The sequence below is a fragment of the Epinephelus fuscoguttatus genome, linkage group LG11, assembly GCF_011397635.1.
Source record: "Epinephelus fuscoguttatus linkage group LG11, E.fuscoguttatus.final_Chr_v1".
NCBI classification, from domain to species: domain Eukaryota; kingdom Metazoa; phylum Chordata; class Actinopteri; order Perciformes; family Serranidae; genus Epinephelus; species Epinephelus fuscoguttatus.
In genome coordinates, this window is record NC_064762.1 from 33774776 (window position 1) to 33799526 (window position 24751).

At 39.9% G+C, this 24751-nt stretch overlaps 1 protein-coding gene across 5 annotated transcripts in view; it reads left to right on the forward strand.

Annotated features, from left to right (window-relative positions):
* enah (ENAH actin regulator) overlaps positions 1-24751 on the forward strand; it is a 182170-nt gene that overhangs the window by 71392 nt on the left and 86027 nt on the right. For all 5 annotated transcript variants that reach the window (XM_049589641.1, XM_049589640.1, XM_049589637.1 and 2 more), the window contains exon 2: positions 20189-20354. In XM_049589641.1, coding sequence (XP_049445598.1) covers positions 20189-20354 — 166 coding nt within the window. The remainder of the gene's footprint in view (positions 1-20188; positions 20355-24751) is intronic.

Genomic DNA, 24751 nt, shown 5'->3' on the forward strand with positions numbered 1-24751 from the left:
ATGAAAGAAAACAAAACCTGAGGCCATAGATCAACCAATTCAAGGATCCTGAAAACGGTGTATGCTGAAAACCACAGGTGTTACTGATAGCATTAAGGATGGCTCTGTTGTGTATTGATGTGTCCCAGTAGAGTGCCAGTGAGGCAGCATGCACCGTACCAGGACCCTGAATATGAAGCAGCTAAATGGAATTCTGCGGCACAGTGATGGATTGGTTAGCATTGTTGCCTCACAGCAAGAGGGTTTCTCGTTTGAACCCAGGGTGGGGGAACCCTTCTGCGTAGAGCACACATGTTCTCCCTGTGTCAGTGTGAGTTTTTGCCGGGTGCTCCAGTCCCCCCCCCCCACAGTCTAAAGACATGCAGGTTAATTGGTGACTGTAAATTGGCCGTAGGCCGTGAAGCGTAAGTACTTTGTGGCCATTTGTGTTGTGATGCGCTCTTCTGCTCACATTAAACTTATTATATTTACACCACACACATGGATTTACCTGGGGCCCGTAGTCATAAGGAAAATCAACCCCCTTGAAAATACTTTAAAAATACTGAACGGTTTTTAAAGCTCTGTGAAAATGCCACCCAATATTAATATTTCTTTGTTCTCACAGTCCTGCAAATATTCTCATTTGTACGAGAGGTTACAGTCGCGCTGCCAGATGATATATAGTGCTTGGTTAATGACCATTGGTTGCACACTACTTTTCATGATGCATTTTGGGATACTTTGAGTCCCTTAGAGAGGGTATAATAATTCTCGTTATACATTCAGACAGCACTAAAGAATGGTGAACTCACTATATAGTAGCCCCTTTTACACTGCCAGATTATCCGCGAATGTTGGGCCATTTTGCCAGCAAGCTGCGAGGGTTTGGACATACAGAGCCGGATTGGCAAGTTGATTCGAGGTGCCCAATTTTCCGCCTCAGTCATATTGGCGGAACCCTTTTAATTTAAAGGCACGGAAGGGGCTGTTGATGATGCTTGCATGTGCGACCCACTGGTGGTGGATACACAGGGAACAGCTGATAGCAGGAATTAGCGAGCAGCTAGTAGCAAGAGGGAAACTGAGATGAGAAGAATCTGAGGAAATGAGGAACGGTGAAGGACGGGCCTACTTATGAGAGAATCGCCGAAGGACTGACTAGCCGCGGCTTCCCTCCCACGTTACTGTTTACGTCACACGCTGAGCTGCACGTTTTGTTACTTGCTCACGCCCCCCATTGCCCCAAAAAAGGCGCATTCTGTATAAACAAAAGTAGGTAGGTGGCATTTTGCTGCACTCCCCGATTTTGGTTTTATACTGCCAATGCTGAAAGAAGACTGATTGGGCTTTCTTGCAAATTTGCACAACTCCTGTTTAAAAAGGGCTAGTGACTAGTGAGTGATTGAGGACACAGCCCAACATTTCCCACACAAAGGTTCCCACAAGGGACAAATGTCCCATTCACATGTGAGTTTTTGGCAACTCAACAGAATCTCACAGGTATTTTATGAACTTTTGAAGGCCATTTGGCCTCAATCCACTGTTGTGTTCGTGCTGCTGTCAAAACAAGCCCATACAGTTGTTTCTCTGAAGGCTTCATTTGTTGGTTTCCATGGTTATATACAAGGACTGTTGCTCAGTCCAATCCAGACCTGCTCTGTGGTCAATGTGCTCCCTGTCTCTGTGTGAATGGGAATGTGATTGGACTCTTGTAAAATCTGCCAGGCTCCTAGTTAACACATGGGCTGCACTCTGAACCCTGGAAACACCCCCTGATACACTACTCTGTGTGTGTGTGTGTGTGTGTGTGTGTGTGTGTGGTGTATATGGCATCTGGAGCGTGGTGGGGCTCCAGAGCCGTCAAGTGTTACAGTATGTGGATGAGACACTTTCAGACCTGTATGAGTAAGAGTTTGGACGATTTCTTTTAAACCAAGTGTAACTTTTGTTTCTCTCCCTCCTCATCCTTCACTCATTTCCCTGGTTCCCTCTCTTCTCTCACTTCGAGGACAGTTGCCAAAGAGTTGCTGCTTTATCATGGTAACTGCCTTTTTACTTGAAATGATGACTTCTTCCTCCTACTGCGTCCTTGCCCATAAGTCCGCAGTAAAAGTCGGCCAAACGTGTCTTACACCGATTCTTTGAATTGTTTGTGACCCATCTGACAAAGTGTGCCATTTTATTTAGTGAAAGGTCAGATGAGCTTGTTGAAGGGATTCACACCCCGCTCTCCAGGGAGTGATCGCAATGATGCTGGTTACCATGGCGCTGAAAAGGGCAGAGTCATTAAAGCAATGAGAGAGGGGGAGCCACCTGTGGCTCTTTCCTCTGGGGCTCTGCCTCTTCACTCAGCTAATGGTTTCTGTGAGTGAGTTGCTCAAAGCCTAATTGAATCCAAAAGGACTGTGTGTATCAGGCCCAACTACTCTTTAAACAAGCATAGTGCTTGAATGGGCCAGTCGATGGTCCAGGTAATTACAGGGCAATAATGTTTTACACCATAATGACCTGAATTAGGTGACGAGGAAATAATTAGGGAACAAACAAAGCGGCACTATTGTAATGTCATGCTGATGTTACATGTCATTCTCATTCACACGCATGAATCCACATTGTAAGACATATTACCATTTCTAAAGAACGGCTAGTTGTACATGGCGTAAGTAAAACAGAGCACTGACAAACTGTAAAGGTGCATTGTTGGAAACCAGTGCTGTGTATTTAGTGTTAAATTTCCCTACCCATCAGCCCCAGCTGGTCTTCTCTTTAGCATCTAAAGCATGTTAAAGTTAAATCTTCACTATTGTGGTAACACTTCTGAAGAGAACAGGAAGAATGATGCAGAAACATAACAGCAATGCAAAAAAGTTCTGTTGCCTGTACGTATCAAGTGTCCTCACTGATATCTGATTACATTTAAGAACACACTCAGAACACATCAGTTTAATCTCTTGATCTACAGTTTTAATATATTGCCTTGTTCCCCTGCTCTGCTTCAGATAAAGCAGATATACTGTCAGCTTCTCGCTTCTGTTCTTTATTTGTGCATATCATAAAATAAGACATAAGAAAATGCACAGGTGGTATGAAGAAACCCCTGAGGGCTTGTAAATGGAACCTACCTAACACTGAAATTACAGCCAGCTGCGTATGCTTAGCACCAATTTTCAACCAGACATAAATATTTTTTAAATCTCCCCCAAAGGAAAAGGAATATGATTTCCAGTGTCAGTAATACTAGAGAGAAAAAAGACCAAGGCAGAAAAAAATGAAACATTATACAGTTTCTAAATTAGAAATACCAGCGATAAAACAAAATTACAATAACATATTTGCACTGCTTACTGTATCACGACTCATTTACATTGCATTGTACTCGGTCAAGAGAACTTGCAAGAAGTCCTTTTTAAATTTCAAAAATGAGGTGTGACTGCAAACCATTAAAACTGGTTGAACAATTTCTGAAATCTGAGTTTCACAAGGTTGCTTACTATACATTTTGTATTGACATGTGTTTGACCACACATGTACTCAGGTGTAAAGGCATATAAGACACTCAAAAGTAGGATATATTGGAGCAAAGGCAAATGCATCCATCCTACTCGACCTGCTGTATGTGAACTCTGAGGTCAGTGGGGAGTGACCACTGTGGATATCCATCTCTATAACGCTGCAGACACCATCAATCATACACTCTCATTAACTGCACATATACTGTCATCTGACACTTACACAGTTGGGTGCTATGACAATTTATAAGCATGCACAGTAAAACCTGAGAAGTTGGTGAAACTGGTAAAATCAAAAACTAAAGTTTCACTAACTCACTGAACTCAACAGGCCTATATTTGGGATGGGGTTGGTGCTCATGGTTATATTTGTATAGCTGATCCAAGCAGCTAACTAACATTAGCTCAAGTGTTTAGCCAACAACCTGGTTTATACATCCAAGAACTTCTATAAAAATGAACTGCTTGGCAGCCAGACCAGGCCTCTAATTGAGACAGGCCTTTATTTGTCAAAATGTATAGCCACACCGGGCTAGCAAAAGGGACTAGGCTTTGAATTTAAGTTTTACGGCAATCTCTAATTTGTATATTCTAATGAAGTAGCTTTTACTTGGTTATTTTAAGCGACACTAACTTAATATTGTAATGTCGATAATCACTCCTGATTGAGTACTTTTTACAGGGTATTTTGTTTTTATAGTAGAAATAAAATCAATAATGAAAAATGTATGAAATAAAATAATGAAATAAACATTTTTATTATCTTTAACATATACATTTAAACTCCTGTGAAGAATTATTCACTTTATGCTTACTTAACTTGCCTGTAATTAAACTTTGTGTAATTTAAACATAAAATTGCATGTTAGAGTGCTTTAATTCTTTTTTCAATGGTTTACATAAAAGGTTTTTAATAAATATTTATATTAATATATTTTGAGAAAACAAAACAAAAATGTTTATACAGATGATTTAAATGTAAGTCACTATTTGATGAGTAACCTTAAAACAGTTACCAAACATTAATTATGAAAACTGTTACCAAATAAAAATGGAAAACAGTTTAACGGTTTGGAAAATGGCCTCTAGAAGTTGACAATGTGGATAAAATCCTCTGTTATGGTATATGCTTCACTGTCACAATTTCCATTACCTCACCAAACCGTAATCACATTGCTATACTTTGTTTATCCCTTTAATAAAATCTCTAGCTGTATAAAGGGCATTTTCTGTCATTTTTAAAATCAATAGCCAAGGCTGCTTTATGGCAATATTGGCTTTACAGCATCTTGTATCAGTGTTATGTTTTGTACCTTGATTTAAACGGTTGAGTATTTGATTAATTGGGGTAGCAAAAATCAAGTAATGCCATCTGATAGTAATTTCCCCAACAAATGTTTGTCATCATATAATACTTTACACAACTCTTTGCAGTTTAGAATTACTATTATAGATGATTTTATCCATATCAGCCACTTTAGGAAGGCAAATGTGCTCAGATTTCTGTAACTGCTTAAGATGTACTGTATCTAAAGTGAAATTTGGGCTGATGTGTAGTTTAAGTACATGTTAATGGCAGACTGCGATGCCTTTATCATTCTTTTTCAAGTCACTTCTCCTAATGAGCTTTTTCTCCTGGTTCTCATTGATAATTTAGTGTAGTAGGTTGTCAATTTAGTCACAGTTTTGAGGTGTGGGTGTTGTGAAGCCCTTCGAGACTGACACTGATAAAGCACTGTAGCAAATATAAATGACAGTGTAAGTCCTTATTGAATCCTGCCCGAGTTATTGGCCAGACTCTGACCTTTGCTCAGAGAAACAGAGCCGAGAATCATCACTCCGTCTCCGAGAGTTGCTGTGGGTCTACCTGCTACACACACACACACACACACACACACACACACACACACACACACACACACACACACACACACTGTATCACTGTAGGATGTGCTGGGTTATATATAGCCACTAGTGGTGATGGCTTCTTTGTCACACCTCAGGTGTTTGTTCTGGTCCTCTCCTGCTCCGTCTCTTTCTCTCTCACCATCTGGTAGAGTGGATGACTCATACTTGTGAGCAGAGGGTATTTTCTCATGGCTCCACCATATCATATGTGTGTGTGTGTGTGTGTGTGTGTGTGTGTGTGTGTGTGTGTGTGTGTGTGAGTGTGTGTCAGCAAAGTAGAGAGCAGGTAACCTCTATGCAGACAAACAGCTGTTTTGTGATGTATAGTGAACAGGTTCATACGTGCACACCTGTACACATGTGCTCTTCTCTTTCCTCCACTCGCTCCCTTTCTCTCTTTTTAGCAGTGCACAAACCTCCGCCCATGTAGGGCTATGTTGCCAGGGTGACAACTGGGTTTGCAGTTCCTATAAAAAGGCAACGGGGTTGGGAAGGGAGGTGATGGGGAGTCCAGTGTGGGAGTGTGGGACTGTGCAGTGACCAGCAGATGTCTGCGGGGCCTATCTGTTACTTTCAGCTTGGTGTTTTGTGGCATGAGTTATAGATGTGGAGCTAGAGCAGCAACAGTAAGTTTTGGCAACAAAAATAAGATTTGGCATTGAAAAAGGAAACGTAGGCACAGAAAAGCATTCCACTGAGAGCTGAAACATGCATGAAAAATTATGTTATTGTGGTATGTTTTTGCAGTCTGGTGTTTCTTAATGACAGTCTTGTGATTTATTTCCTTCATGTTACTCTTTTTCACTATCAATTTAAGTGTGACCATAAATGACACTGCCCTCGCCCCTCCCCTCAAACTCCTGCCCTCAATGTCAAAAAGTTGAAACTGAGGAAAAAAAACCCAGACACAAATAAGGGTGACATGAAGAAAAAGATAATAAGGTTGTCATAAAAAAATAGAATGCAAAAAAAATATCAACAATTTTTTAAATTTTTTTTTTAATGTGTTATATTTCTTAGTGCCAGATATCCTTTTTTGCTTTATTTTAGATGCCAAAACTTTCTGTCACTGTTCTAGCTCCATATATAGACTCATTCATGAATTGAAAACCCACACACTATAATAATTAGATGACTGGCTTCTGTAATTTGGCTGAGTTTGACTGAAACAGAAAGTTGTTGCCATGTGTCATTTCGAATGATACAACTTAAAAGGTTTTACATGACGGTAAAGGCAAGAGAATGAAACCAGAAGTTTTGTTGTTCTCGCATGCCTCACTGAACACAGGAACCGCTGGTGAACCAAAGCCTCGATCAATGTTTTTTTTGTGGTACTTTGTGAGTTTGGTGGATCCAAACTTACCCTTTAATTAATTAAAAGGCAACAACACAAATTAACTTATTGAGGAAAACTTAGACCAGCAGCTCCCATGTTCAGCAAGGTAAAGGACTATTTTTTCTATGGAGCCTGGCTTTGAAGAAAGCATAGATGAGTTTCACTTTTAGTTCAGTTCCCCATTGGAAAGGGTTGTCTGTTTGGAACGTATAACTGGATAAATGGGATACTGCCCAAGTTGTGTGAGTTTTTAATGGATGTGTTGATATAGTGTTGCTGTTGTTAAACCCAGACCCCTATGACTTCATTTAATCAAGAATTTTGTCAGTTTTTGGATTCTTTGTTCACCATCAAAGCATGCAAGAAAAACAGTTCCTTTCTGAATTGAACGTAACACAGGCTGAGTAATTGATATACAAATGGTCAGTTTCAGGGTGAATTATTCCTTTAAATATGTTTTGGCTTTGGATTTTTGGTTGGACAAACAAACTTTGAAGGCATCACCTTTGGGTGTGATAGTTTGAACTTAAACCTAATTGAAACAATGATCAACAGATTAGTGGACAATGAGATGAATCATTGTAGATTTGTTCCAGCTGAGCATTGATAGGGGCTTTAGTAAATTGCATGGCTGTAGGAGGTTTGTACTGTAGATACGGAGATAACAGTAATGAGGACAGTATAAAAGAATGATGGCTTTGATAATGGTTTTTACTTTGTGAAGGGATTGAAAATTCTGAAAGAAGTGATTAGTTTTTTTAAGGAGAACAAGCTGAAAGCATTTAGAAACCTCTGCTGCTTCCTTGACCTCACACTGGAATCTGCTGTTTTGATTTACTGTGACTCTAAACATTGGCACGATACCTGCAGGCAGCGGTTCAACAGGGACTTTCTCTTGTCTGTGGGGCCTCTGCTGTTCCTCCCTGCCTGCCCCTGATCACTTCCATATGGGCTGGAAGCCGTCTACATACTCCGCACCACACCATAAGTGATTGCTGATTAATGAGAGGGAGACAGGGAATGAGAGGCAGAAGGAGGCAGACAAGGAAAAATTTGTTTGAGGAGGGCGAGTCAGTGAGGCAGAAAGTTATAAATTGAGTAAAAAAAAAAAGCAAAAAAAAGAAGCTGAAAATTGAAGACATGGTTGCAGAGCGAGGAAGAGAAAGGATGCAGATGGGGCAGGGATGCTCTCCAGAGCTCCTCTATCCTGAGCTCCTTCCTTCCGTCCAGGGCCAGCTGCACTCCTCAGTCCCAGGATACCTCTCTTTCTTTCTTCCTCTCTCGTGTTCATTTTCACAGCGAGGACTCCCCCTGGATTCCACGCCCATGCTTGGGAAATCCTTCTTTAACATTTCTATGGTTCTGCTTGCGTGTTTTGTTTTAGCTTCACGGGATTTATCATCCTCCCCCAGTTTGGAAACAGCTGACTCTGGCCTTTCAGAGCACAGCGTCAGTTTATTGTCGGATGGTTTTCAAGCCAAAAAGGGCGAACTGCAGAAAGCAGGTCAATTTTGTGGGAGAGAGAAGTAGTCAGAGAAAAGAAATACCATTGCAATGAGTCATTTACTGATGAATCTATTCTAATCACAGCCAGAGGTCCAAGTACTATGTGTGACAGGGGCATGTACCTTTTCATCAGTCTGTCTGTCTGTCTGTCTGTCTGTCTGAAGGGAAATGGAAGAGGTGAAAGAGAGAATCATAGTAGAAAGCAGCTGACAGTCTGAGCAGCCGAAATGTTCACAGACTGTGATTTTATTGGAAACTAATAAGGCACTCTGAGAGCGCAGACCTCAGCCAAGGCCAACTGCCCTAACTCGCAATATTAACGAAAGTGAAAATTAATTAGTATGTTAGCCCTGTGATTGGGACCCACTCCAAATTTTAATGGCTTCTGCCTTGGCACATGTTACACCCTTGTTACACCCACCAAGTTTAATGAAAATCTGGCCAGTAGCTTTTTGTAATCCTGCTGACAAATCGACCAAAAACACAGCCTCCCTGTTGGATGTAGCTACAAGAGGAAATGTACATCAGGTCATGAGACACCCCTGAAAGTTAAATGAAATGACCCTCATATCTAGGAAATGAATGAATGCTGTAAAACACAGCTGTTGTATGTCAGCAAAGTGCCACAAAACAAACCATTTAATTAGAGTGCTGTACAAACTGTATGAGGATCTGTAAAAAAAAAATCAATACTGTAGCTTGTTCGATGTTAAAGTAGTAGAGGAGGAGGTGGTGGGTTCAAACCCCAGTGCTTTACTTTATGTGTGTAATGTAAAGAATGCTTTTTACAACAGCAACCAAATATCTTTCGTGCTTAAACTTATTAGGGCTGCATCTAGCCTAATGATTATATTCATTATTGATTCATCTGCCAGTTGTTTTCTGGGTTTGTCCATTAATACTTATGTCTATAAAACGTCAGAAAACAGTGATTTTGGTATCCCCGACACCGTGCTGACGTCGTCAAATGCTTTGTTTTGTCCGAACAACTGTGGAAAGCCGAAGAGTTAACGATTGCATGACAAAGATTATGCCTTTTCAGACCAAACAGTTTTGGGGAGCTCTCTCAAGAACTACTCATCTTCAAGAGCTTTTTTTTCCCTGTTTGCATTCACACTGCCAATAAGAACGCTGAAGTGACATTAAGCAGGCATATGCCTATTTTGCTCTGAAGAGTCAAAATCTCCTCCCTTTTTTTTTCTTTTCTTTTTTTTTTTTTTTTTTTTTTACAAGCTGTTTGTGTTTTGTGTTGTCTGTTAATTTTTCGGCTAACAGGTTTTTGGACCAATCACTGTACACTTCATGGTTCCCCTTGTGCTGGCGGAGTACCTGAAATAGGAGCTAAGTAAGTCCTTCAAAATGGTGGTCTAAAATTTTAAGCATGGCATTAATTCAGGCAGGGTATGATGTCAAGCTCAGCTCACATCCCGGCTACATCAGCTGATCTCAAACAGCCCAATCAACTGATGGAGCAGCTGATTGAAGGAAGGGAGTCAGCTGATAGATCACAGGATTCCTTTCTACACAACCAATTGGCAAATCTTATTTAAACTACTTTGGCCTGCCTACTGTTGCTGCTGCCTCTGCAAGCTGCTTTGCAACCTGCCTCCACCCCAGCTCCTCCTTTTCATGTTGTGTCTGACTTATCAGTGTCATTTCTGTTTGTCATTGATGCTGCTCTGTTCTGTTCCTGGGAGGTCTTTGCTGCTGCTCTCCCTTCCTTAGGCTTTCCATGTAGGCGCATGGAAGAGCAGGGAGGTTTGCTGTCTCTACCTTTGCATTTCTATGTAGGCATGTGGAAGGACCTAGAGGTGTGCTCTCTCTCTACCTTAAAGCTTTCTATGTAGGCATGTGGAAGGGTGGAGAGGTGTGCTCTCTCCGCCTTTGGCTTTCCACGTAGACCTTAGGATAGGCGAAGGGGCCTCAAAACAGAGCCATACCCCCAAACACAATACTGCAAATGGAAATAAAGTTTTCTTTGACTAAAGGGGTCCTCACTGAACTGTGATTGTTAGTTCTTGCAGTGCAGACCCAATAAAAAAGGGTTTCTTAGAACTATAAAAAAGTTCCTCCTCTCTGTAAACGCCTGCTGTTTTCATCTGGAACCTTTCTGCCTAAAACAGGATTAAAACATTTTGTCAGTGTCAGCAGAATGAATTGGGGTCTTGTAATCGCTATTGGAACAGAAAAAGTTGGACTGGTGTATACTTATCTAAAACCAATCCCAGCCATGAGAAGATAGTGTGGGTGTAACATCTCACATAGCTGACAACATGAACCCAGAGCTCTACCAGGTCAAGCTCTGTCTGTCCTTAAGCATTCAGCCCTTTATTACATTCTGTATTGTGTAAGTGTAGAAGCAAACATTCTCATTATTATATCTAAAGATGGTGATGCCTGTGGGGTTCATTAATTACATTAATATATCCAATGATTAACATCACATTACATTAATAGACACATTAGATGGGTGGCATTGCTATGATTCCTGATTAATAAACAGATTTAAAGCAATCAGGTGTAAAATCTAATCAGATCATAGATACAGAGGAAAGCTGTGGTGTAAGATGAAACTGATACCACAGTCAGTGATTGTCCACATATGTACAGTAGACTCAGTGCAGCTGAACTCGTCTGAATGAGATTTCAGTTACCCCTTTTTGGTTTGTTTCTATTTTTAGACTGTTGGCTAGTTATGTAACTTTGGCCTATCAGCAGTGAAATTAGTCACAATTTCCACCCGTAGTAGTGATGAAGTGAAGCAGTGCAATTAGGGGATGTATCAAGGATGTCCTCTCTCCCCTCTGCTGATTCTCTGCTAATTATTTTGTAGCCACAAATAAGAAGGTAATCAAAACTTTTAGTGTCATCATAGGACGGTATTGAACGTATTAGGGATCATATGGAGATGTACGATTTTGACGCAGATCACCATAAAAAACACTCAAAATTTGCTGATTGTAGTAGATCTCTTATGTGAAGATAATTGGGAATATCATGTACAGCAGCACCCAAAGAGTCAGGGATCAACATCAACCCTGCCCAGAGCAATTAAACTCTGTGGAATGCCTAATACAGTTTTTCGAGCAAGTAAAAAAATAAATGTGATGTCTAATAGGGGTGTAACAATACATAAGTTTGGACTGGTCAACATAAGTCTGTTGACCAGTCAGAGGCTGACCTCCTGACTTGTCAGCCACTCAGAGGCTGTGTTCCTGATTTTGTGGCAGCTGCGCAATGAAAAACAAGTGACCGTCTCAGCTAAAAAAAACTTAATGTCAAGCTCCAAAGAGTCTGCTGGGCAACCAACAGTAAAAGAGGCTGCATACACACCAACCTCAAATAGCACAAAAGATCTTAATTCATTTTAGAGCCATTTCAAGAGTTTTAAGCATATTGTGATGATTATTGGGATTATATTATGAATTGTAATTATTTTGGCCGTTATAATCATAACATGAAATTTCCATATCCTTAAATGCCTAGAGCGTATCGTCTGACCGTTTGAGATACAGTGTAAACATCTGTCTGCCTTCAGCCTGCTTCGCCTTGTTTATCTCTCTATTTCTATCCCCCCCTACCTCCCCACAACGATCCTGGTAGGATGTGACATCATGGCGGTGAAGCCCCTGGAGCTGTTCTGTTCCTCTTTGAAGTCGGAACCGTTCTTAACTTGGAGACTCATTAACATTAATGAAGAAGATGAAAATATTCTCATCTCATATCCCATTCTCCATTCCTATTCTCGTCACATCTGCAGATTTTTTTTTCCTTGTGTGTGTGTGTGTGTGTGTGTGTGTGTGTGAGTTCTTCCACTCCATTAGAGACCTTTTAACACAGTAATTTCCACATGCAGTAGGTGTATAACTGGGCTAGAAGCAGAATGAATATCTGAATGGGTTTGGTTTGCTTTGCTTGTGAAGCCGTTTGATCACCTTGAAAATAAAACTGAAAAGCATGATAAAAATAGATCTTGTATTAAGACATTATACAGTCTAATTTGATACAGAGTCCAGAAATGCACTATATTTCTGAGGGCAGATACATAGGGAATCCCAGCGTACACTGTAAACGTACAAACAGCACTTTGTGCAGACGTGCTGATAGTGGGCAGTAGTGCTGTCTCAGTGGAGAGAACAGGAGGGAGATAGCAGCTGACGTGTTCAGTGTAAGAGTTAACAAGGAGATGAGGAGGGTCAACAGGACTAGATTACACCAGTCAAGTACTTAACAAGCGGAAATCCACTTTTCACTGTGATTTTCTCTGACATCATATCCCTCAAGTAGCTGCAAAGACAAAGGGGCAATGCACCAACACATAATGCACAGTAATCTCAGTAAGGAACGTTAATGATGGTGCCATTAATGCAAATGACAGATAGTTGTACACTTTATTTCCCCAGTAATGTATTCAGTGTCTGGCTAAGGGAAAAAAAAGCCTAAATGTCAAAGTAATTCAGCAGTGATCGGACCAACTGTGTCATGTCTGCTTTACTCTGTGTTCCTCCTCTCTTTATGTCTCATGTTGTTTTTCCTTTTTTTTAGTCGCCACATTTTCTTCCTCTCAAAACACTCTGGGATGGATTCCTCTGGCTTTTAGCTCACAGTGGTTATAAAGAAGTGGAGAACTGGGGCCTTCAGCTGAATCATGCACACTTATAATCACCCTTCACACACATGCAAACCCCAGCACATTCACCACACAAAAATGTACAGTTGTGTCTATTGTGCATATATTTTTTTGGAGACCCAGGAACAATGTGGTGAAGGTTTGTGACTTAAACCATTGCAGGCAAAGGCTGTGGTCTCTGCAGTGGTCCTGAATATATTCCATGGTATGAGAACATGCTGACATCCCATCTGACCATAGTGACCACAATCAGCAAAACATGCAGCCATGCAATCATTATTTTTTACCGCTCAGATGTGATTGTTTAAAGTGCCCTCTTTGATTGGCTGCATGCAATCAGGAGAGCCACTCAGGCCCTTACCAGACTGTAGAGGAGGCTCTGGGATGTGAAATCATTCAGATGAAATCCCTCGGTAAAGAGGGCCTATAATGATTGTTTTCAGGTTCATACTTGCATTTTGGGTTCCTACTAGAACATGTCAACATGCTTTAATGTACAAAAAACACTTAATTTTCCTCAGACCATCTGTGCTGAAACGTCTTTATCCTCCAACGCTTCATTCGTTTCATTTTAGCGCCTGTCTCTTTAAGCCCCCTTCACCCCCCCCACCCAGAAATGTTCAGTCTTGACTGATTGATCAACATTTCTGGGTCTTCTGTATATTGGTGTGTCTGCACTGTTATTGCAGCCCAGAGAATGACTAATGGTGTAAAGCAGTACTTTCTACTGTGAAAAAAATACTAATAAAAGCTTCTTAACTAAAATCCTCACAACTTGACATGTTCCAGCAGGAATATGAGTTGAAATCAGTGAGAAATAAGCAATGTTGGCAACCAAGATTGCATGTCTCCCTGATGTTAGCATGTAGCTACATGTAGCAATGTATTTGAGACCAGGGAATGACTGTAATGGAGTATAGCAGCATGCTCTGCCACTAAATGTCACCAATGAAAGCTTCTAAACCAAAATCTTTATAACTCTACATGTGTCAATAGGAGTATGATCAGAAATTGGGGAGAAATTAACAACTTCAGCATCTAAGATTGTTAGCATGTAGCTACATGTAGCAATGTACTGACAGCTGGGAAATAACTATAACAGTGTATAGCTGCACTTTTCACAGTGAAAAATCACCAATAATATCCTCTAAACCAAAATCTTCACAACAAGATATGTTCCAGCAGGAGTACGATCTGAAATCGGGGATAAATTCACAACATAGGCAACCAAAATGACTGGTTTCCCTGATGTTAGCATGTAGCTACATGTAGCAGTGTATTTGTGGGCAGGCAATCACTGTTATGGAGTTAGCTTATCTCTAATTTATAGTTTTTTTTATTATCATATTCCTATAGCTGTTGTTTTGCTGCCTTGTTTTTAACTTGTACCATTGTACCATATATATATATATATATATATATATATATATATATATATAAATATATATATATATACCTATAGATATAGATATAGATATATATATATATATATATATATATAGATAGATATATAGATAGATAGATAGATAGATAGATAGATGTATATGTGTGTGTGTATATATGTATATATATATATATATAGATATAGATATAGATATATACAGTATCTCACATAAGTGAGTACACCCCTCCCATTTTTGCAAATATTTCATTATATCTTTTCATGGGACAGCTTTTCGCCAAGGTGCCACACATGCTGAAAGAGGCTGCATGAGTGCTGCCGGCTCTGGAGAGCTCGGTTCATTTAGGGAAACATGAATTCCAAGCAGAGCATGATCACTCCTCTTCAGAAACTGGGCTTCAATGCAGTTTTCCAACATGATAATGACCCAAAACACACCTAGTAGATGACAACTGCCTTGCTGAGGAAGCTGAAGGTGAAGGTGATGGACTGGCCAAGTATGTATCCAGCCCTAAACTCACCTGTGCACCTGTGGGGCATCCTCAAGGTGAAGGTGGGGTAGCGCAAGGTGTCTTCACATCCATCTGCTCCATGATGTCATCATGGAGGAGTGGGAGAGGATTCCTGAAGCAACCTGTGAGCTCTGGTGAATTCCATGCCCAAAAGGGTTAAGGCAGTGCTAGATAATAATGGCTGGCACACAAAATATTGACACTTTAGGCACAATTTGGACATGTTCACTGTGGGGTGTACTCACTTATGTTGCCAGCTGTTTACATGTTGATGGCTGTGTTTTGAGTAATTTTCAGAGGAAGGTAAATCTATACTACTATATAGTAGTATATATACTCAAGTTATATAAAAGTGTCATTTCTATAGTGTTGTCCCATGACAAGATATAATGAAATATTTGCAAAAATGGGAGGGGTGTACTCACTTATGTGAGATACTGTGTATGTGTATGTGTATATATATATATATATATATATATATATATATATATATATATATATATATATATATATATATAATATAGTGTTTTCCTTGTGGCTGTTATAGGCTTACACGTACATCAGCATCTCTGAAGTCAGGAATTCAGTGTGCGGTATTAAAGACTGGAAAAAGGGGGGACCACTAACCTGGCCCTATCCATCCACCCACACCTTTAAAGCTCCAGGATGTCACTGCACCTGGTCAAGAAGTGACCCTGCAAATTCAACTGACTCATCAAAGCTCACGTGTTAGAGGGCAGCTTTGTGGTGGCTCTCAGTGGTTGTGCTGTGGCACTGCTTGATGGATGTTCTTGTTTACCAAAATGTCACAGAGTCTGAATGTGCAGACCAGATGGAAAAAATCAGGGCTTGGGAGGTGAAGCTTTCATCTAAACAGCTAATAGTAGATCTAGTCTCGTTTTGCATATAAAACATGAATGTGGTGGGTTTATTTAAAACTCCATCCTGCTACCACTGTAGCTGCCGCCCTGAGCCTCTGTGAAAATAAATGGATCTTAGTCCATTTGCCTAGTTTAATAAAGATGTAAGGTTTAATCATTTAACTGTAAAATATGTAAAAAGCCATGAATGAATTATCCTGCCTTGATTTCTTTTCTCCTCTTCATTACTGGCTCCAGCTCATTTCTGCTCACAGTTAGATGTGAGATGGGCTGAGGTGTTAACTCTTAATGCAGTATGTAAGAGATTTGTGCAAAAAAAAAAAAAAAAAGGTAATGTAAGTTCATCAGCTGCTGTAGAGCGCTAACACAGTTCAGCTTCTGTTGTCATAATGAAGCACATTAGCAGAGGTGTGAAAGAGTGTGTGAGAGCTGGATGTGTTCATATGGATACAGTCGTGTGTGTGTGTGTGTGTCCTTGACTATGTGCTGTTGAGCGCACACTTGTAATCACAAGCACACACAGATAAATGTTTCAGAGCTTTATCAAGAAGATTGTTACAGAAAGTTATTTCAAACAGAGTGCATGTTAAGTAGCTTTGGCACGTGCAGCACACTGTTTGCAGTGTGTGCACGTGTATGAGCGTCATTCAGTGTCTTCTTGTTAGTGCAGAGCCACCATTTTCATGCATTTTCCAACCTTGAAACAGATACTTTAAAAAACACAGAGTGTGTGTGTCTCAGTGGAAGTGGATCTGTCCTCGCATCACTTCCCCCCCACTTTTTTTTCCCACTTATTCACCCTTTCTTTTCTTCTCCCCCAGCAATTTGTGCCTGTCATTTACTCCATTTTTATGCTCACCGCTTCTCGATCTCTTCTTCCTCTGTTTCTTTCTCTTCCCCTCTCACTTTCTGTCACTTTTTCTTCTCGTATTCAGGTTGTGACATACAGAAATTCATATCACTGGAGTGCTTTCTTCTCATCTGTTTTCTTCTGTCATTCTCTGGTTATAGTAGTTGTAGTTTCCTCCCTACAGTCTGTCACATAGCTGCATTCAGTACACTGTGGGTGTCAATCATGGCACATTAAAGGGGCAGTCACACATGATTTCAGCTTACTTGTGTTACACAGCCTGTGGAAAAAAACGTCAGACATTGTGTTGTGTGTCTCTGGAGGAGGAAAGGACCCTTATGATGTGCCCTTATGGGCATTAGCCAGGCAGTAATGGTCTAACAAAATGTCATGTCATAGGTAGGGGTGGGCGATTATACGGCATTGCCCGTATCATGTATCGTGACTTCTTCTACATGGGTATGAAATTACTGTTTCATGAACATTGAGCATAAATTGTCACGTCATGTTTTTTAACCAGTGGCACACATATAATACATCACACATTTTCCTGCCCATTAAGACCACACTTTCCTGGGAAATACTTCCTGGGCGCTAGACTGTGAACATTTAGTCGCATTTTTCAACCATGGAGCACCAGTGTGACTAGCAAACATTAATATGTGAACTGGAGAGCTGTTAGTTTTTTTCCAGCTCACAGTGAATAAATCCTCCAGTTTAATGACGTAGCAGTTAAATTTTTTACTAACAGCTAAATGTTGATGGGAATCTTTAAGTTCACAGCAAAAACATCAACATTTCCGCCCCGAACCGTGTGCTCCATAATAAAAGCACCAGTGGTTCTGCTTTGATTTTATTCATTATAACAATACTTTATTGTAACAGTTCTGTATTTAACTTTATTATAACTGTATTATAACAGTTTGCCCCGGGCACTGCCAAGGTGCCCTTGAGCAAGGCACTGAACCCCCAAACTGCTTCAGGGGCGTCATTTTATGATTGACCCTGCGGTATCCCTTTGTTGTTATTGCATGTGTGTGTTGTGTGTAATAAGAGGGATGCGTAAGTCACATTTCAACTGCCTATGTGAGGTGTACATTGTGTATTGCGATATAGTCTAAAAATATCATAATATTATTTCTAGACCATTTTGCCCAGCTCTGCTTATAGCTGTCATGGAAAATGTAGGGGTAGCTACTGTTTTAGAGCTAAACATCAGGATATGTCAGCCTCCGTTGCTTGGATTTTGACCTTATCTTTTTTTATTCGGCCTTGTGCGAGTCTCCCAACTCTTATGGAACTAACTTCAATACTGAATTGCCTGAATATTCCTTTAGAGTGAAGGCACACAGCTTTTAGGTGTCCAGCTATCAGTTACCAAGGCATGTCACTGAACTCTTTGCAAGATTGTGTAGCTATTTAGTGAGAGATAGAAAATGCAGCCAGCCACCCATGAAGCAGATTTCATTAGTTCTGTGCTCAAGGGCTGAAATGCTCTGAATTAGATCTCATATGAACTCACTCCTTGTGCTTGCATGCTAGTAATAGCAGTGTGTAGACTGTGTAAAATGCTAAAGGAAATGTTGGTGTGGTTCTGTCTCTGTCTTTAAGTTGTTACGCCACATATTCCCCTTATGGCTCTTCCTTAGTCATCTGTGTGTTTATGGAATCATAAACTGGATTATTAGGGACGTCACTGAGGAATGTGAAAAGATAGGAAGGGCTGTACTACATTCTTTAATTAGTTGGATCTATTGTGTCTTCTCTTATTTTCTTTCATATGTATATATAATGTTACAATGTCGGATGTTCATATTAAATGTGGCAATAGTTTCAAATAATGAAGTAAACGTTTGTAAAAGTGCTAGTTTGGCTACAACTTGTGACAGCTTTATATGGTCATTTGCTCCAGGCACACTACTGCAAGTGTTTACATTATATACGCCGCTACATTTAGCTACATGCTAATGTCAGATAAACAGATTTTGGATTGTATTTCCGCAATAACTTGTTTAGAAGCCTTTAGTGCTTTTATTTATTTTTCACAGTAGACAGTGCCACAATTCTCTGCTGCTGTCAGTCCTAAGCTGCAAGTACACTGCTACATGTAGCCACATGCTAATAACAGGGAAACCGATGATCTTTGGTGCTGTCTTTATAGTTTCTTCCTGATTTGAGATCATTCTCCTGTTGGAATATGTCTGGTTGTAAAGATTTTGGTTTAGAACAGGGGTCTTCAACATTTTTCAGGCCAAGGACCTCTAGCTGAAAGACAGACAGAGCAGGGACCCCCCTACTACATATTTTTTTTTAAATTGAGCTGCATATTAAAATGGGGAGACAATAATGTGTAGTGCAATCTAAAGTACTGTGTCTAAACATGCCCTTGTGTGGTGCATACAGTGCTTAGCTATTAAAATAATAATAGATGGCAATTCATATTTTTATACATTCACTTTGTTTCTGAAGTGGAAGGTATTTAAGAGTCTCTTGCTTGGAAAAGTTATTAAACGTTCCATTTTTGCTCACAAGAATATCCACCACTTAAAATAGATGTTAAACAGTGATTAAACGTTTGCTAGTTAACATGATTGCGCAAGGCTTCATGGGTAACAGCTAGCCTGTCATCATTGGTATGTACTGTGCAATCCTTTTTTACAAATAGACAAATTTATCTTTGCCAAAAATATGGTGGATTCATGTGTATTTTCAGACAAATTGCATTAACTCTGTGGACCCCCTAGGGGTCCCAGACCCCCTCTTGGATAACCAGGGTTTAGAAGCTTGTATTGGAGATTTATACTCTGTTACAGTCATTACTCATTCCCCTGGCTGCAGTGACATTGGAGAGGTACTGAGAAATGGGAGACTTGGAAATGCTGACCAATCAGCTTTTTTAGGAGGGGGACTTCGAGAGATGGGTGCAACCATAGACTGCAAAAATAACATAGTGTTTCAGACAGAGGGTGAATACAGGTGTCCCAGCACAGATAATATGCGGTAAAATAAAGTGTTATTTGAATAAAATACAAGTATGAACCTGAAAATGTGCACAATGTGTCCCCTTTAATCACAGATTTGCTAGCTAAATAGGAAGACAGTATGTTGTTGCATTGTGATTACTTCTGGTTAGTTGAAACCAGAGTGCTGTATTTGATAACAGATTTAATATTATGTTTAACCATGTCAAACATAATGGGTATTTGGTGTTACAAGCACCATTAAAAATGATTCTGTTGGTCTAATGGTGACCTGTGCTGTAGTACAAGACACACTGACTGAATTATTTAGCAGTGTGTCTTTTTTGTGTGTAGCAGGGTCATACTGTCCCGAGTAACGATGTTGGCGTGTCTTTGTAATTACAGCAGTAGATTTAGCAGAGCTGGCCTGACTCTCACATGGTTTGACTTCATACCTGTTGCATCACCATCGTACCTATAATCACAGTTCAGAACACCCCCCTGGCTATTGTGACTTTCAGACTGAACACATGTTGTATTAAAGGTTTACTTCAAAGAGGAAAGACACAAAAGAATTAAAAACAGGAGAAATCAAAGGTGGTTAACAAACTCCTGGGGGCTACATGAGTTGGGGATTATCAGTTCAGCTGAAATGAATGTTTGACCATCATATCAGATTGTAAAATGATTTCCTGTCTTTGTGTTCTTGCAGTGAACAGAGTATCTGCCAGGCGCGAGCCGCTGTTATGGTGTATGACGATGCCAATAAGAAGTGGGTCCCAGCTGGTGGTTCCACGGGCTTCAGCAGAGTCCACATCTATCACCATACGGGCAACAACGCCTTCCGCGTAGTGGGACGCAAGATCCAAGATCATCAGGTCAGTGAAACAAGTAACGGGCAATTTTGCACCCACATGGAACCTTTATTCATTCAGTGCGTGGAGTCAGTTGGTCAGATGCATGGACCAAATATGGACCAAATCAGCTTTCAGTTTTAATCATCAAAACCACTTGTGTTTATCCAAAGACAAAAGAAATAACAACAACAACAAAAAAACTATTTAAAGACAACACAACATATCATACTGGTAGCCTGCAGCTGCACTTTTCCAGACACCATGGCCACTGCTGGAGTCAGAGAAACAATAGTAGTCGACCAAATGTTAGTTGACCAGAAAGGTCATTAGTCTGCAAGACTTCATTGGTCGCCTAGTCACAGAAAAACATCAACAACAAAAAAACTGTTCAGTTTTAGGGAACAAGTGATGTTAACACATGATTACATAAGATAAGATAAGATAAGATAAGATACACCTTTATTGATCCCATAATTGAGAAATTCCAGTGTTACAGCAGTCAAGGAGAAAGAGTCAGAGTAAAGATTTCAAAATTAAACTTAACAAACTTAAATAACTAGGCATGAAAATACATAGCCAGCACCCTGTGATATTTATGTGCACACATACCACTAGCTATTCAGCACCTCTCTACAAATATGCATCAAATATGACAGTGTGTGCTCAGCACTCTCAAGGTTGACAAAGGACTGTAAATAATTCAAAGCTTGTTAAATCTAATATGCAAGTAATACAGTTTAAAGAAAGTGAAGTTGTCAGCAGGTATGAGGGAGAGAGTCATGTGGAGTCCCAGGAGCCAAACCTTAAGAGCCAAGTGAGTTTATAAAGTGTTCCAGGAATCTTTGTGTGTTGCTATTTTATCTCTTGCAAGACATTATTAAAAATCAAAATGCATAAGGATCTGTTTATTTTTCTTTTATTGTGAGCTGGGGACAGAGGTAACATTTTGCCCACTGGCAACTTTGGTGAGCTATTTTCATTATGAAGGAAAGGAACACTTCTGTATTACACTATACGAACACTGAAGAAGCATTTTCCCTAATAGATCACAAGAGGCTATAAAACTGAAAAGCATCTCTTATGATATGAAATTGAAAATACCAAAATACATGGAATAATAAAGACATAAAACTTGTGCATTATGAGGAGTGTTTCCAGGTGGAACTCACAGTTGTAAACTTTGGTTCTACATTACCTGCATCCCTTTACTTACCATGTATTCTGTGTGTGGCTGCATGCAGTGACCCTCTTTCCAAGACAGTTTATAAATACACAAACTGTTACAGCCCTAACACACACCAAAGCTCATATAAAAACATACATATTCACTCATACAGAGCAGCACTAAAAGCCAGAGGTAATAGGAGCAGTAAGAAGCTCTAGTCAGCTCACAGCTTAATATGAAGCATAATCCTCAGTTTCCATAGGACCATCTTGGGCAGCAACTAACAATTATTTTCATTGTTGATTAATTCTTCGATTATTTTCTCAATTATTCCTCAATTAATTAATTATAATCGATTAGTTGTTTGGTCTATAAAATGTCAGAAAATGGTGAAAAATGTCAAGCAGTACAGCACAACCCAAAGATACACTGTCATAGAGAAGTAAGGAAACCAAAAAATATTCACATTAAAGACACTGGCATTTTCTTGCTTAAAAAAATTACTCAAATCAATCGATTATCAAATTAGTTGGCAAATCATTTAATGGTTGACAACCAATCAATTAGTTGTTGCAGCTCTAGAAGCATTCCATGCAGGACTGATGCACTATGGGTGTGTGTCTGCATGACAACCAGGCCACTGCGCTTTTATTTTCACAAGTGTAACAATACAGAACAAAACACAGCAACTAGCTATTGGAAGAAAAGGCATGAATAAGTAGATGAGGACCACTGGAGGCTTGTGCTTGTGTTTGTGTTTGTGTTTGTGTGTGTGTGTGTATGTGTGTGTGTGTGTGTGTGTGTGTGTATATGTGTGTGATGACAGCATGTGAGTGATTCCCTCCCATGGGTCAGCACACGCTGCCTCAGCAATCCCACAATCCTCTCTGTCTTGTTGTCTGAGTTTTCCTGTGTGGCTGGAGGGAAGGAGGAGGATAAGTCATGATGCCTCTGTGTCTTCAGCAATTTACATTCTTCTACAATCAGAACAACAACATCAGGTCATACCGTAGCAGTAAGAATTTCTGGAACTTCACCATTTCCAAGGTGCATGGGAAGGTGAAACGCAAAGAACATTTAAAAACACTATTAAATGTTCTTGTAATGTAATGTGCTGTGTGTAGGAGATGACCCTGCTGAAGGACACAAGCTGAACATGTCAATGTTTCACAATAAAAGTCAACCAAAAAAGCAGGACATAATGCCCTTTGTTCAGCTGAAAAACTTTTAATGTGAAATGCAGGAAGATCTGAGTTTGACAGTTGGTTAACACCAGTCAAACAGGAGGCAAAGTAGAGCTGAATGGGATTATTCAATTAGTGACAACATTATTCTGTTCAAAAGAGAAACTTAGAGCAACGGTTTGTAGAGTATGTGTTGTACTAAGTGAATTTGTGGAATTTACCTTGGAAATAAATATGGAAGAAGTGTTAACAGTAACTTAAATGGGAGCAATGGGATGTTTATTATAATATTATAATATACTAGTCCATACTCATTGAGTATAGCATACCATACCATGACTTAGTCATACCAAAAATTAGAAAAAACACAAAAACATTGGGCCACAGGGGGAGCCACAGTGATCGGTTGCATTTTAGCCATTTTTAAGCATTTTTCTGTTGTTATAGCGCCACCCAGTTGCCAATTAGAGTTGAATTTCTCCAGTCACCTTGAGGCATCCTGTTCTACATATCTACCAACTTTAGTAAAAATCTATATGGTGGTTAGGCCTAGATAAGAAATTAGCTCTCTAGGGCCCTTTTGTTTGATGGGGTCAATAATGGAGGGGTCCCCTCAGATTATGTGTGGTCATATGCCTACAAAGTTGCGTGGTGATTGGTGAAACCCTTGAGATGTTATACACCTTTATGTGATGAGCCACACAATATTCATTGCCTTATAGAAGCTCAGTTTTAGTAAGTTTTCCAACTTTTGCCAAGAGGGAACTTTAGATATTGGTCCCTAGATTATGTTCACCGAGTTTCATGCAGATCGGTCAAACTTCCTAGGAAGAGATCGATTTTAAGTGTTTTTCAAAAAATTCAAAATGGTGGAAAATCTGTATAACCAGAAGTTATGGGTTCTTGAGGCAAATTTGTTCCTCATGAGGAGAGGCATCTCTGTGCAAAGTGTCATGTCTCTACAACATACGGGACATGAGATATGCCCATTCAAAGTTTGCAATTTCAATCAGTTGCTATAGCGCCCCCTTTGGCCAATTGATGTAATATTGCTTCATTCGCATCTTCCCATGACCCTCTACCACTGTGCCAAATTTCACATGGATTGACCAAGTCAGTGAGGAGAAAAACATGGAACAGACACACACACACACACACACACACACACCCACAGACAGACAGACAGACAGACAGACAGAGTTTTCGTCATTATATAGTAAGATACCTATAAAAAGGGGAAATTAGCAGCATCGCATTACTCTAACCCTAGAATGTTGTGTTTTTTTTCTTGGCACTTTCTGTCTCTAAAAAGAGGTTTTTCCTTGCCACTGTTGCCAGTATGCTAGCACTTGGTGGGAATTTGTTTGAATTATTGTGTCTCTGTAAATTTAAAAAGTAATGGTCTAGACCTGCTCTATATAAAAAGTGTCCTAAGATAAATACAACTGACTAAACTTGACACTCAATCCTAAAATCATGAAACTTGTAAAAATGACAAATGCTGGTCAGAGTATGACCTTTGACTCTGGACATTTAGGGGGACCTATTAAGCTTATTTTTGGGGGATTTTATCAGATACGTTCCAGCAGGAATATGGTCTGAAATTGAGGCCAAATGAACAGCATTGGCGACCAAGGTTACATAAGTTCCTGATATTAGCTTCTACTTGTAGCAATATAGGCTACTTGGGGCATGACTATAACAGAGAATAGCAGCACTTTCTTTTTTGAAAAATCACCAATAAATGCTTCTAAACCAAAATCTTCACAACCAGACATGCTTCAGCAGGAATATGATCCAAAATTGGGAGGAAATTAAAAACATCAGCAACCAAGATTGCATGTTTCCCTGCTGTAAGCATGTAGCTACATGTAGCAGTGTACTCACCGCCAGGGAATGACTATAGCAGAGAAGAGCAGCACTTCCTGCATGAAAAATCACCATGCTGTAAGCATGTATGTCGCAGTGTAATGTAATGTAAACATTTGCAGTAGTGTGTCTAAAGCAGATTGCAGTATATAAAGAAATCTGTCATGAGCTGACATCAGCTTGTCTGGAAAGTAGAACAA